Source organism: Ascaphus truei, chromosome 21 (genome assembly GCF_040206685.1).
Source record: "Ascaphus truei isolate aAscTru1 chromosome 21, aAscTru1.hap1, whole genome shotgun sequence".
NCBI lineage: Eukaryota > Metazoa > Chordata > Amphibia > Anura > Ascaphidae > Ascaphus > Ascaphus truei.
Genome location: NC_134503.1, coordinates 12,414,403 through 12,430,254, shown reverse-complemented (window position 1 = coordinate 12,430,254; position 15,852 = coordinate 12,414,403). Strand labels below are relative to the sequence as shown.

The 15,852-nt window shown below is 43.1% G+C and overlaps 1 protein-coding gene across 4 annotated transcripts in view; it reads right to left on the bottom strand.

Moving 5' to 3' along the window:
• The window catches only part of GARNL3 (GTPase activating Rap/RanGAP domain like 3), a 252,359-nt gene that overhangs the window by 164,546 nt on the left and 71,961 nt on the right, over positions 1-15,852 (bottom strand). Inside the window, exon 1 of one of the 4 annotated variants that reach the window (XM_075578988.1) lies at positions 8,819-9,209. The exons of the other annotated variants lie outside the window; for them this stretch is intronic. Within the exon in view, the coding sequence (XP_075435103.1) occupies positions 8,819-8,874 (56 nt within the window). The 5' untranslated portion in view covers positions 8,875-9,209. Of the gene's footprint in view, positions 1-8,818; positions 9,210-15,852 lie in introns of those variants that run through there. 4 annotated transcript variants of the gene reach the window in all.

The following is a 15,852-nucleotide window of genomic DNA, read 5'->3' as shown; positions in this document are numbered from 1 at the left end:
TCCTAATAGATCTGGAAGACTGGGAGGAGATTTGCGAGCAAGCCGCTAAAACATCAATTTGCACAACAATAAAAGAAAATATCTATAAAATTATATTTCAGTGGTACCTGACCCCAGCTAGGCTGAGCCAGGTCTACCCCGGCACACTGGATCTGTGCTGGCGGGGATGTGGTCAAAAGGGGGACATGGCCCATATTTGGTGGTCATGTCTGGAGATTCAGAGGTACTGGACCATGATCCAGATGCTTATCTACGAGGTCACGGGGCTTCCCCTCCCCCTGGATCCTCTGACCCTGGTGCTGAACAAACCCATTGAGGACCTTCCTCCGCCAATGTCTAGGCTGATCACGGCCATGCTGACAGCGGCCAGATGCTCTATAGCGGCCGCCTGGAAGCAGATTAAGACTCCCTCAAGAACTACAGTAGTTAGAAGAATAAATTAGGTCATGACCATGGAGAAGCTGACGGCTATGCTCCAAAAGAAGATGCCTCAGTTTTGGAACACCTGGGACCCCTGGTTAGAGAGATAAAGCCCAAAAAGGCCAACCGCCTGGATCTTTAGCTCCCCCCTGACTGCAGGAGAGAGTAGCAGAGAAGCCTATGGGCGACCCCCCCCCCCCAGTCGGAGGAATAATTAGACATTTTACAACAGCAGGTTACTAATGTAGCACCCCTGTGGGAATCCTACTTACTTAAGGGCCCTAAAGGGTTAACTGAAGGTATACAGTAGCTACAGTGTATCGCCTCAATCCATCACATGGGGTAGGATGACTAGGCAGAACCTAGCCACACCCACCTTCTAGAAGGTGCCCAGTGATGTCATTAAGTAATGTTACAAAGTAGAATATCATAGCCCTCCCCTAGTCATCATAGTGACTAGTGATGTCGCTGCTAGTTATATATAGTGGGGATGAAACATTCTGGGTTGATGGGGGATCTCGGTGTACATAATGTAAGTCCTGTTAGTCTGTAACTATATGTTTTAGTATTAGGGTCACTTTGCTATTTTCCAGCTATGGAAATGTCACTCCTAAAGATTGGGCCTCACTATATGGCTCTGAGCGTGTTCCACCCACAAGAGAGAATGGACAGGTACTGCAGAGGAGGTTCCTTAAGTAAGGGCTTTGGAGAACCACCTTAGAATTACTAGGAGGTAAGAATCTCCTTGGTTCTGTCAGAGGTGAAGCGAGAAGGCACCCTGCCTTGGGATTCCAGTGGAGGTGTGAACAGACCTCATTCAAGCAATGGAGTGTAACTTTACAGTACTACAGTACCAAGTGCAAGAGTTGTGCCTCTTTGGGCGATGCTACCTGAGCACTCTTAAAGAATACGTTTATGTGTGTTCCTGTAAATAAAGCTAAAAGAATTTTTTTTTCCTGGTGTCCTTTTCTCTTATTACTTCCCATACCAGCCCTGCACGAATGCCTGCACCCTGAGAAACAAGGTAAACAAGAGACGCCGAGCATCACCTGCGTATAAACACCTAAATAAACATTGGATCACTTTGGTGTGGTCCTCTTCCATTGGCCGAAGGGAGGAGGGGTTACACTAATAACAGCATGTAGAAGATTTTACCTACTAAATGGTTTAAAGCACCTTTGCCCACGTAAGAAAGGAATAAAAAAACCTTCCTTTTTAAACAAACCATGGCAAACAGATCCTACCTTGGCAGCCAGCTCTCCTGCTCCCATTCGTGTTGCCCGCCCTTTGTCGGTCTTCCTCGTCATTCCCCTATTTGTTTATTTCCCGGTAGGTCTCAGTTGTAGGTTTGAGATGGACATCCTCCCTAAGTTCCTACACGTGCTCTTGCACGGAGTTTATTGGTGAGTAGCGCGTTAGAAATAAATAAACATTCTAACTATTCCACTATAAAACTATTCTAGTTTGGTAACTTCAAAGGCATCCAATATAAAAGTCCATTGTGGGTATCTGTATGCCCCTATATACATTATGCACTTGGAACACGGAATTGTAATGCATGCGTGTCTGGGAAATTCCAACATCAATCACGCTCAACCATATTAGGCTGATTAGTCTTGTCAAATGCTGAAGCAACCCTCATTAGAAAACTGGGCCTTCCACGGTATGCCATCGGCGCCCGCTCTTTATTGCTTTTGCTCGTTGCGCAGGAACCCTAATGGTAATGCAGCAATCAAAAGCATTATCCACCATTGATCTTTATTATTTATTTATTAGCAAAATGAAACAATCGCCGTGGCTTCAAACGGCTTGCACCCCCCCCCCCCCCATATTTTTGTGTGAATCTAATATATATGTTAATTCGAAGTTTAGAATATACTTCTGAGTGACATACAATGTGCAAAGCCTGTAGCTTCAAATAAGCCGCAGTAATGTGGCGCGGTCGATATCTAACACAATGGGTTTAAAGGGCTGATCCTTATGTATTTTTTAAGTATTCGCGGCCAAGAAGAATCAATGGCAGACAAAATACATAAAAAGCATGTGCAAGTAATTGCCGATGTGTGAATCCAGTGTTAAAGGGCCGTTCAAGGCATCTTTACAGCACCAGGTACATTAAGTCATTTGATTTATATAGTGTTTTAAATGTAATGCTACAGTGCAGATTAAAGCACCATATGAACTGGTTTGACTGCTGCTCCCTATTAACTGCACCCGCCTAATAGCTTTTAAGAGCAACATGAGAACAAATCTATTTTTTGCATTTGTTTGTAATGGTTATGAAGTACTGGGTTTCCGGAGCTGAACCACATTAACATCAACGCCGGTGGGGACCCTCCCTTTTCCGAGACACTTACCTCTGTAGTTGCTGTTGGTTACTTCCTGGTTCTGAAATCTCCCGCGTCAGCTTATTGGCCCGCGTTCCGCAAGATATTTAAATCTCCATTTTGTTTCCCCAGCAAGGGATGTTACCTGGGGTATCTTCTGAGGTATTTTGGTAACCAGGGGGGTCCATGAAGCTGAAATGAATGCGGTTCAGCTTCAGAGACCACCTGAAGGGTACCTTTTACATTACAGTAATAAGTACTAATTTTCTTTAGAGCAGCAATGCCCCATATGTTGTTTTTTCACAGGACTGGAACCGGTGGTTTCTCCAGAGCTTAGCTACTCTATTTTCAGAGGATTTAAAACAGTTAAGGACTGTGTGGTCTTCAAATCATGTGTTTCTTGTTAGTTAGGATATGGTTGTAACAGGGGACTTATCCCTGTTCACAAATGTGCCTCTAATCCAGCAGTGTGGAAGTTAACTGCTGGTAGTCAATTAACTAACACCACCTGGCTGATTACAGGTGGTAGAAAAAGCCTGCCTTTGATCCAGGAAGTGAGACTCCTTAGCTCACACCTGAGCTGAACTAGGAGACAGAGCAGCGATTCCTTAGTCCACAACTGGGCTGAACCAAGGAAGGACAGATGTCTTGAGCGACAAGCTGACCACAAGACAAAGGGGACAAGATTCTAAACTTGGTGCCTGAGATTGCCTGTGCACACAAGGGTGCGGTTCCAAGAGAGCAGAGAAGCTTCCCCTACAGCAGCCCAGCTAACAGATAAGACTTTTCGTATAAGACTAGTATCTATGTGTATTGATAAATGTCTCCATGATTTGGGGCTGGTAAATAGGATGTTTCATCTACCGGTCACCGGCAGGTGTCATTGACTTTATCTTTACTGCCTTGTCTTGTGGGATCAATTTCAACCGGGCTGCATCCTTTGGGACATTTTAGTATATCAGCAATAGAGGGTTGTCTTCCATATATATCTACATAATTTTCCTCACTACGGATTGTCTTGAGAGCACCACACATTTTTTTCCGATTGTACATCTTGCACCAACACCAACTGATGATCTGAACATATGTACAAGTAAGGCCTCGGGCATGGGCAGCGCGCCGTGGTGAGGCGCACTGGTACTTACCAGTGAGCCCCTACAGCCGCAATGAGAGCGGCTCTAGTAGGGGCTCGCCTACGCTTCCGCAAGCGCGCGGAAGCGTAGGTCTTAGGTAAATTTTACATTTCAGCGCTTGCCAGCGCGCAGGGCCGGTCACGTGAGCGGTTCGCCCAATGAGGGCAAACCAGCTCCGTGACATCACTGGCTCGCCCGCCGACACGCCCCCGGACGGCCCGCTGTCTAAGGCCAGGGAAAGCACACGCTTTCCCTGATCCTCAGCGCGCCTCCGCAAGCCAGCAGGAACCCTGGCCAAGGCCTTAATTGGCAGACAGGAATAGCACTCAAAATACTTTTGCCACCAAAGGTCAATCAATTTAATGCCTTCACCCCTGAGAGCAACTTATTTGCCACAAGGGCACATGGTGTCACGTTGTATACACTACTGACCCAAGCTTTAGAGATGATGAATTTAGCTGCAATGTCTGTAAGACACTGCAGATCAGGAGTTGCATTTTGACATATGCATTCCTTGCCTACAGGTCAACAACCTCTTCTGAGGTTTTATCTGGCAACAATCCAATGTCTAAAAATAATAATGAATAAATTGGGCTGTGCCTTAACCTGATTTAAGGCCATATAATATAACAAGCAACAAGTCAAAAGATTGGACTGTTTCAAGATGAAATGGACCATGCACTCTTTGCAACTATCTTTGGAAGCAGGTACAGTATGCTACTTCATTTGTTTTTTTTTTGCTGCATTCTGCGATTCTCAAAGGTGGGCTTGTTATTTCGCTAACATATCAGTTCCATATAGCCTAGAAAATACCTAACTAGTCCATTTTGTGAACAGCACAAGACAATTTCACACCTCTAATCCAGCTCCTAGGAAAGATTATCTTTTAAAGCTGCAGTTAAGTCTTTTTTTATTTTTTTATTTTTATTTATTTTTTTACTTCAATAGTTTCATGTGTGCAATCTCTAATTACCCAAAGAACTGTATAGCTGCAGGTCAATTCGTTCTCCATGTATTGATCGGCGAAATTTGGTGACATAATTAGTGAAGGGATCTGTTTATATTCTGCTTCAGTCAGTCAGTGGAAGCTCATGAATATTCATGAGCACTCCTGCACTGACATGTGCTAGAGGGAGGGCAGGGCTGACAAAGGGGTGTGCCAGGGCTTGTGACAGGACATGAAGGGGCAGTGCCTTAGCAAATGGCTGTTAAAATAGAATACAAGAAAATTGGTCTTTCAAAGTTGTTTTTTTAAAAACAGAAAATGCTAAAAGTATTTTTTCTCACTACAGAACTGATTTATTAAAAAAAACACACATGCAGGATATTGACTGAACTGCAGCTTTAAAGCTCACAGTTTATAGTGATTTCATTACCACCAAGCTAGTGCATTCACAAAAGCCGGACATGAGCTGCTTTCTAAGGACGGCGTGTAAGCTCACCACCACATTTCTGAAAGTCTGTGCTGCAGACCCGTCAGGTGACCCGTCGCAGAGGGGCTTCAGGCTGCTTTTATGTTGTATTGTGATTCTTAAAGTGGCTTCTTGTGTATAGAAATGTGCAGGTGTAACGCTTGCGCGAGCCCACAAACAAGACCTGACCCCGGCACTGAGGTGGGAAGGACTGTGCCACACACCCACAGTAGCGGGGGCGAGCCCAGAAGGTGTTTTGTAGCGTTGCTGGGTCTGGGTATGTAGAAAGGGTTAATCCAATACTTGCCGGGGTCCGTGGGTTGGAGAGGTATACGTAGTTGGAGTCCGTAAGCCTGTGGTCTGGGGTTGGAGAGGTATTCGTCGTCGTTATCCGTAAGCCAGGGGTCAAGAGCCAGAGAGAATCCAAATGCAAAGCCAGGTCGGTACATGAGAGGTTAACTGCAGAGAACAAGACAAGACTGGGCTGGACAAGACAGGCACAGGCAAAGGCTAAACAAGGTTATGTTCAGCAAGGTATGACAGGAAGAGGAAGCTTCTTATAGGAGACAGGAACCAGTAGGAGAGGGGGCGGAGTGGAGGCGGAGCCTCTGCAGATGCAAAGGATAAGCTGCAGGAGACAAGGGCTCACAGCAATCTTGACTCGCAGCTGGGGTTCGCCGCGTGTAGCGGAGGTGCGGTGTGACTGAGGGGGCGGAGCTAAGGTCTGTGACCTGGTAGAAGAGGAGCGGGTGCGCACGCGCTCTGTAAACAGAGCGGGGGTGCGCGCACCAGCGGGGGGCAGATCGGAGGCAGCAGCCGCTGCAGTACTTTTATGTAAAGAGGAGGAACCGCGCCGCAAGGGACGCAATCCCCGAATCCTCACAGCAGGCTACTTGTTCCTTTTTACATATGACATGTTTAACTATTAACTTGGGCTCCTGAGACCCGTTGGAGTAGAGAGGGGTCTCAGCTGTGACTCGCATTAGATTTGTTTGCCCGATATGCATCTGTGGTGGCCATCCGATATGAAGAGTTATGGGCATAATCCATCACTTCTGATTCCAGTAGATGCAAAATAAATTATGGCGAGTAAAGAAAGTGGCAAAAACCCTCCACCATACAGTGTACAGCAAATAAAAATACCACGTGTGGGCACATTCGCACGTCTCAGATAGGTGCACAAATCTGCCTTTCCGCATTATCTTTTATCATACAGTGCTTCTACTATAGCGAGGGATTCTGGGTAATGGCATGCAAATAAGCACTGTCAGCTTTTGCTTCTTGTCCATTTTGACATGGACCCCTTTAAGCTTATGGCTGCTGTATTACTCAGCTTTTCAGCACAGCCTGGGTTAAAGAAGTGTAGAGCCGTTAAACCTACTCACAGAGAGTTGTTAAAAAACATGAACTGAATATACATGGGATATGCCAAAAACTGTCAAGCTTCCCATCTTGGTGAACCACTGCTCAGGGTGGAGGCAGCAAGACATTGAGGCATCCTCTCGTGGCAAATATGTTAATGCTACATAGTTAGAAAGGTCATGGAGAGTGATGCCTGCTGGGAATAAAATGTGGTTTCAATGTTTCAGTATGTAACTCCAACCTTATGCTGGCCGTAAAATGATGCGGTCATCTTCAATTAAATCCCTTCATACGCCATTCAAGTCATATTAACCTAATGTCATCCCTAGGCCATGCCCCGCACCGCAGAAACAAATTAGATTGTTCCTGGCCAACCAAGCAACAAACGAAAATCCATAATACAGAGACACACGTCTCATCTTAAATATAACCCAATGATTATAAAGCTGAACTGTGATTTTGGACATTACTTGGGGTGCTCAACTCCAGTCCTCGAGACCCCACAGCAGGCCAGGTTTTCAGGATATCCCACTGAGCCACTGATTGAGCCACCTGTGCTGAAGCTGGGATATCCTTAAAATCTGACCTGTGGGGGGGGGGGGGGGGGGGGGTGGGTCTTGAGGACTGGAGTTGAGCACCCTCGCTGTAGAATATTACAAAAATAAACATGTAATAAAACCATAGCCGGACAATCAACACCCGCGAAAACGGACGGTAGAGAATAAAAGCAGAAAGCAGCCCTCGTGCTGGAAGTAAGTGGAGGTAATGTACAGTAAAGACAACGGTTTAGCACGTTTTTGTGGACAAAAATGTCGAAACCACTAGATCAACTTAAAAGGCGCTGGAATAAATATTGAATATAACTGGTGCCGTTGCCCTGCTGCCATCACACTGATTTATAGTTTTATAAATCTGTACTTTTGAATGATTTCATTCATTGTAAGTGTTCAGCAATTCTCATATTCTGTTACTTTAATGGTATGTTATACTGATTGGATGGCACTAAGCTATTTTTTAATATATATATAGTGCCCCGTGTCTACTATATTCTTGCTGCCTCTGCAGGACGGATAATGCACACTGGGAGTCTCTGCTCAGGATGGTTTTATTTCGGTGCTTGGACATATTTTGGGGGCGTTATAATTAGAACTGCCCGTCAGTTAGAAAAGTGACATCCTGATACCGTGCATGCAGCGTGTTAAAGGATTGAAGTCATGGATCCGTCCTCACATCTGTCCATTTCTAAGCAATAGATAAAGAAATATGCGGAAACGTAAACCACGTCTGACAACCCAGATGTTACAGGGATACAAAAAATGTCCTAATTTAACCTGCAAGTAGATAAGCCACTCCTTTGCCAAATAGTGTGTGTGTGTGTGTGTGTGTGTGTGTGTGTGTGTGTGTGTGTGTGTGTGTGTGTGTGTGTGTGTGTGTGTGTGTGTGTGTGTATACTGTACAATCGTCAATATACAACTAAACATTTTTGATAACTACTGTATATTACTACCTGTGCTGCCTGTTAGATAATGTATCTTTCGACAATAGAGAGGCAGAGTAACATCTAGTGAACATGAGGTTTTTCACATCTAATACAAGCTTAATGCCTCCAATCAACACAACATTCCGTTTAAATAACAGAATAGATGAATGGGTGAGCACTTACAATTAATGAAATCGAGAACATTGTGAAACTGTTTTGTTAAAGCATAAAAAACCACGACAATAACCCTGTAGTTTGGCAAAACATATGATGCGTGTGCATCTTTTGGTCATACAGGTAGCGTACCTGCACAACACACACAGCGGAATTCTCCAATACTATTCCGTCATTTTTATTACAAACAAGAATAAATGACTTATTTTCAGGTTTATATCACTATATACTATTTTAAACAACATTATTCATAGGAAAATACCCCCAGACCCACACACAGAAAAACAAACCAGGTAGAATGTCATGAAATGTTTTTTTCCCCACCCATAATGATACCATTCCGGCTAAAATAATTGTAAATAAAAAGCATGATCAATTGTAACATTTCCAGACAAATCTAACATCGTAACCCCAAATCTTAACACATTATACTACAGTTTCCCCATTCTCTTCTGCTGTTGTATTGTGTTCACATAGCCTCCAAGAAAATAATAAAAATGTGCATTTTACCGTTGAGTGAAGCTCAGCAATTTGTTGTTAGCTGCATCCGCACTGCTCATATCCATAATCCATATGTGTTTATTCCCCCCTTAAGCTAATTATTTTACTGGTGCCTCTTATTCCTTGGACATCCCTCTCACCAATGTGAACTGTATTCCTGTAAGTCACTTCTTTCTCCCGGTGCTGATTTCTCTCTCTTAACTCTCTCTCTCTATCTATCACACACAAGTCATGTTGCTATCCTGCCCTTTGTTACTGCTTAGTTAAAATGCACCTGTGTGATGGATGAAAAGGAGATGGAAGAGCAGGGGGGGAGGGGAGGGGGTCCTTTCTGTATCTGAACGTGACTTGGAACTCTACACAGGCTCTACCCCTGCCTGATGCTTCTAGCCTAATACTTACATTCTGCTCTCCAACATTCATATCACATTCTCTCTTGACAAGATCCCGCCTGCTTCCCTTGTTTGACCAGCCTTCTCCTGCCTCCCTCCTCCTTCTCATCCAAAGGCAGCTGCAAGATCACAGTACCTCTTGTCACATTCAAACAGACTACATGCAACAAACCACCCATTGCCTTTCCTTCCTTGACTCTCTTCTGCCAACCCTTTCTTTCAATGGTCATTCTGCTTTCTCTCGAGTTAGGCACGGTGTACGTGCTGAGCAGACCTTGTACATGGAAGCTTATTGGAAGCCAGTAAGGGTCCCAACCTGTAATGGGATTCAAATCAGGACTGAGCTTCAAAGGAAGGGTTAAATGGTGTGGGGATGGGCAAGGCATTGCAAATCAGGGTCGCTTTCGGAGCTCAAATGTGCAATCTTACTATTTTTTTTAAAATAAAAACATACAGGAAAACAAATGATTGTATACTGCAGAGGAGAGAACCGCAGCAGAAAGAACACAAATATGGCTTTCGAGTGCTTTTACCTTTATCATGATGCGTATTGATGATTTCCTGTGATCTGGAGTACAATTTAGATTGTAAGCTCTTCGGAGCAGGGACTCCTCTTCCGAAATGTTACTTTTATGTCTGAAGCACTTATTCCCATGATGTGTTATTTGTATTATTTGTTATTTACATGATTGTCACGTGTATTACTGCTGTGACGCGCTATGTACACTAATGGCGCTATATAAACAAAGACATACAATGGAGTGTACAAACCCAACATAAAAACAAAACAGCCCGCCATAAAGCTGAGCTTTGACAGCAAATGCATGCACATTACATAGCGATATTATGACACATACTTTCTTCTAGTTGAGATTGCACAAAGTATTACAGCAATCTCTTGTTTGAATACTAGAGTGATCTTGCCCTCTTTGGGGGAGTGGGGGGGGGGGCAATGTAACATACAGCAAATGACAGCTTTGCAAGTTAAATGCACACCCCATGTAGCGCCTGATAGTTATATTATTCTGCATATCAGTGTCAATCTATGAAGACATTGAAGAATTTAGTATTGTTCCATGATTCGGGGGGTGCTTCTAGGAAGAGTTGCAGTGGATAGTGTTATAATGGCGGGGCGTATCCATGTTTGTGCTTCTGGACAATGTTTCTTTCTTCTTTTTTTTGTGTCCGTTAAACCTGCCAGGTCTGAGGTTGCATTGAACTCTGGTTTCAGAAATCAGCGAGAAGTACAAGAAACACCATAGTACACTCTAATGCTAAGGAAACTTCTACCTCTGTATCAGGGTGCAAATACATCTTGATGCAGGGTCCCCTTTTCCTTTTACACCCCTGCACCTAAAGGTGCTATAATTAGAGTGCAAAACGTGATATATCAAAAGTGGCGCTCTATTATAAGCTTTAAACACGTGTTAATCCAATATTAACATATAAACCATAAATTGAATAAATATAAGTGATACAAACAAATCCTTGAATGCTGCTGTGACCCAGTGCAGGACTGCTCTCTCAATCCCAGGTGAATATGGCGACGTGGTGATCAAAGGGAAGCGCAAACATGTGGAGATATAAAAAATAAAACTGATGGTGCAGTATTGTGACAAATAAATACGTATTCTTCTTTAAGTGCTGTTATTTATACTCACAAGTGTGAGGATGATACTGTGTACGTAAAGGTATCTTTGGGTATATGTCTGCAGTGATGATAAGCTGGCTGGAACCTCGGTGTGGGAATATATTCCTTAAATGGTTAAACACAGAAAAGCCAACATAGCGCGATCTGTTTAAAAACTGTATTCAAGTGGTTAAAAATATAACATTACACTCACATGATGTATGCTATTTAAAAGCATTTAGATACGCAATGCATCTCGCCTCCGGTATCTTGGTGCAGTTTTTCCTTCCCTCTTCTCGGCGTGCGTCTCACTCCTGCGTTCCGGCAGGGCGGATGTGACGTCAGTGAGACTTCGGGAGTTCCGGTTTGGAGGGCTGGCTGTGAATCACCTTCACTCTACGCGTTTCTTCCCTTAGGATTTCTTCAGGAGTGTTGGTGATGATACTATGGCTAGATTATATACCCTAACATGTGTACTGATAGGATCAACACTTAATTAGTGTCTTAAAGGGATATTCCTTTATTTCTGGCTAAAGTGCAAGCTGTGCTATTAAAAGTTTCAAGTATCAGACATTCTAATTAGTACTTGATTTAGATGTTATGCAAATTGTTATGAATAAATGTGTATATATTGTTACAACATATTTCAAGATTACATATACATTGATGTTATCTCCATATTACAACATATATGGAGTCCAAAACAGAAAAATATATAAACTACAATTTATTTAGAACTTAGAACTTGGCGTCGCAGTAAATCATCACCAACACTCCTGAAGAAATCCTAAGGGAAGAAACGCGTAGAGTGAAGGTGATTCACAGCCAGCCCTCCAAACCGGAACTCCCGAAGTCTCACTGACGTCACATCCGCCCTGCCGGAACGCAGGAGTGAGACGCACGCCGAGAAGAGGGAAGGAAAAACTGCACCAAGATACCGGAGGCGAGATGCATTGCGTATCTAAATGCTTTTAAATAGCATACATCATGTGAGTGTAATGTTATATTTTTAACCACTTGAATACAGTTTTTAAACAGATCGCGCTATGTTGGCTTTTCTGTGTTTAACCATTTAAGGAATATATTCCCACACCGAGGTTCCAGCCAGCTTATCATCACTGCAGACATATACCCAAAGATACCTTTACGTACACAGTATCATCCTCACACTTGTGAGTATAAATAACAGCACTTAAAGAAGAATACGTATTTATTTGTCACAATACTGCACCATCAGTTTTATTTTTTATATCTCCACATGTTTGCGCTTCCCTTTGATCACCACGTCGCTATAATTAGAGTGTAAGCCCTGCAGGACAGTGGTTATTCCTAGCTGCATTGTTCTACATATATACCATGATGCACAGTTCTACACAAAAACTAAACAAAAATACCTTGTGTATGAAAACATGAGGATTTTAAACACAAAGGGGCCTCAGCTAGTGTCTCCGAATTGTGCCATGTCGCTTCTAAAGTAGACTTTCGAAGCGAATTTGCACGTTTTGCTATTCTGTAAGCCCTTTTCACATGTCCAAACTTTGCAAAAGGCTTTTTTTTTATATACACAAGTGTTTTTATTCTGACAGTGCAAATCCGGGCGGAATGACCACAATCGCATTTTTTGGAAACTCGCTGTATTCTAGAAGCTCCGAAAACAGCAGAACGCTTTATATATCGCTTCTCAACAACTGGCATTTTGTCCTCACTACCTCAACGCAGGCGAGATAGGAATTGGGATTCCCCTCCCAAGCCTGTAATAGGGCTTTTGGGTGGCGGTGATGGTGGACTTCCTAACTTAATAGTATCTCCAGTAGTATATACGCCCCCTCAAATCTCCCTTCAATTAAACTCCAGGCAAAAGCCCTATTTCAGGCTCTGGAGGGAGTTATCACCCCCTTCAGGTTATTTCGGTTCTAAATTAGTGCAAAAGAAGTAGAGCACAGTCAAATAGGAGCAAGGAGAGGATCCAAAAGGTACAAAAATATCTTTATTAGAGTGCCCAAATCATGAGGAAAAAACCTCCTACGCGTTTCGAAACGTGATGTTCTTTGTCAATGAGTATATTTCGGTTCTAAAGCAAGTACAAATCGAGTGGTTTGTCACTTTATTTTTTCATAGAAGCGATTTAAAATATGCGATTTGCAATAGAGAATGCCGTTTTTTTAATTTTTACACAATTCATTCTGCTTCTTGTGATCACGCCAAAAATGTGCGATTTGGCAATGACCAGTTCGGAGCTACTTGAATAAGCCCCAAAGATGTGGCTATAGCAAAAATATAGCTCTCCTTTAAAATCAGGAAATACTTTTTTTAGAGATGTCACCATACGGAGCAGCTGCTATTAATAGGAAATAAACTGAAGTAATATGGGTGGATAAACAGTATCTTGAAGGTCACTTCTCTTTCACATTCATTAACCTATTAGAAACCCTTTTTAGTTAGCGGTGCCAGCGAGAAGACACCTTACAATCATTGTCATTTGCTGTACGTTACAGATGATGGAAGTGAATGAATGCAAAACAATCCATGCTTTTTTTCCAGCCAATTATTTTGAAGTTTTTTGCATGTCCAGAGATCTACGTATATATGAGAATTCCATGACAAAGCTTTGCTTGCTCTCCAACCCAAATGTAATATTCAATATATGCTCAATATGCCTACAAATCTGTCCTAAACGCTGCTGGTAGAATCACTTTACTCTCTCCTTAATTTGTCTCAGCGTCTCTCCTGCGGACATCCCTCTCCTGGCTTCATATAAAATCCTGTATTACTTACAAAATTCTCCTCCACTTTTTTTCAAGGCTTCTGCCCTCATTTCACTTTACACTCGTGCCCGACTCTTGCGTTCTGGTCAAGGATGTCTTCGCTCTATCCCTTTTGTATCTAAAGCCCTCTCCAGCCTGAAACTTCTCTCTGTCACTGTCCCACACCTCTGGAATACCCTTCCCCTCAATATCCGACTACCACCTTCTCTATCCACCTTTTGGACCTTTCTTAAAACACACCTCCTTAACAAAGCATATGGGTAGCTTCTGTGGCTAATACTATACATCTCAGATGCACTGACCTCGGCCCCTTGCAGATGTCCCTGGAAGTTCTTTCCACTTACTACTTAGATTGTAAGCTCTTCGGGGCGGGGACCCCTTTTCCTGTTTTATGTCTGAAGCGCTTACTCCCATTGTGTCATATTATGTCAGGTGTATTGTGAAGCGCTATGTTCCTGGATGGCCCTATATAAATACAGGTATACATGCATACATACCTCTGACCTCATCAGTGGAAATTATTAGCTCCCCAAATCTTGTCCCTATAAAATTTAGCTAATCTATTCACCACAAATATGTTCAGACATTTCCTGTTAAAATGGATTTGAAGCAAAAAGGTGACACTGAGTGGTCATTTGCTTGTCATTTCCCAGAATCCCTAGCTGCAGTGGAAGCATTGTATGCTAGGAGATCATGGGGAAAGGCAGGGTTGCAGACCTGTCTGTACTTGCTCACAAGTGATGTTTTTTTATGTGCAATACACTCATGTGCAAGTCACTTTCCAGCCCCCCCCCCCCCCATAACTTATTTCATGTGTGGTTCAGCTATTTCTAACTGTCTAAAAAGATATGCGAGTCTGAACGTTGGCAACCACATGGAGCATATTGGGCAATATAGTTGGTAACGTATTGTGTTGTTGTGGTAGGCCCTGGAAACATTACTTACATAACTGTCGTTCCTCTTTTAAACTATAAGTGAACATATTCCACAAGTCCATAGAGCGAAACTTGAAGATACAAAAAGGTGATCTGAAAAACTGCTGCACTCGGAGTGTTCACATCACCAGATCAGATTATAAAGTTTATTTTTCAAAGCACAGCAGAGTTTTTCTTGGCGGACTATTATACAATGCTCCAAATAACTACATGCATGTCAGCTTTCACTGATTTTCTACAAGTCTTTAAGGATAACCAAGCTTGCGATAGATAGAATGCTATCTTAAATAAGAAAGAGAGCCAAGGATAAAATGGGGCCCGGAGTTTTACAGCAGCTAGGAAAATGGGCAGACAGGGGTTGCCAGATGGCTTGTCAAAAAATACTGGACACAATGGTGAAAGGTGTGATGTGCTTGAGAAACACACACGTCACCGCTCCATGCTGTTTCCTCCTCTCCTTTGCCCCACACCCAGGCTCCTGGCACCTCCTCCTGATTGGCTGCTGCTGCTGGGTAATGCAGCCAATCAGGATGGCGGAAGCTACCCAGCCCCCTAGCAACAGCCCTGTTTTCTCCCTGCTCTGGGAAATCCCACGGACCCCCAAGCCGGTCAGGTCACTATGTCCAGAGAGGCAATACCGGACACACACATGTCCAGTATTACCTCTCATTTTTACTGGACAGAGTGTCCAAATACAGGACAGTCTGGTTCAATCCTGGACACCTGTCAACCCTACCTACCGTTAAATGTTATGGTTCCATGTTTTAGTCTCATAGTCTTTAATGGGGTCTCACTAATACAAATGAGGCAATAACCCCTCATCTCACCAATCTGCTTGCTGTTCAGTGAATCTGCACTATCACTAAATCCTTTATTTTAATACTTACAGAATGTGTACTCCATGTGCTCACAAGACAACGCAAATCTCTCCCATTAGCCAAAACGCTTAATTTCCTCATTCTGGTGGCATAACAAGATCCAGTTCTCAACAAAGGACCTCATTTAACATACCATGCAAATACTACATTTTACAAAGGGGTCCAGGTGAAACCTTCTCGTCAATGTTATTCCTAGTAATTTACTGCGGATCTATAAGGCGATAAAGGGTGGAGGGGACTTGGATAATCATTATTGACAAAAGGAAGGAATTGTGACGTTAGTGAACTCTGATTGGGCAGCAGATCAGATCAGCTTGAAAGATCTGTGTGTGCTTGCTAATTAAATATGCTGACTCAGTGATTCTGTCCCTACATAGACAGCGGACGGGAAATGGAATGATGAATTCAGATGGATGAATTACTTTTAGATGACTATATGTCTC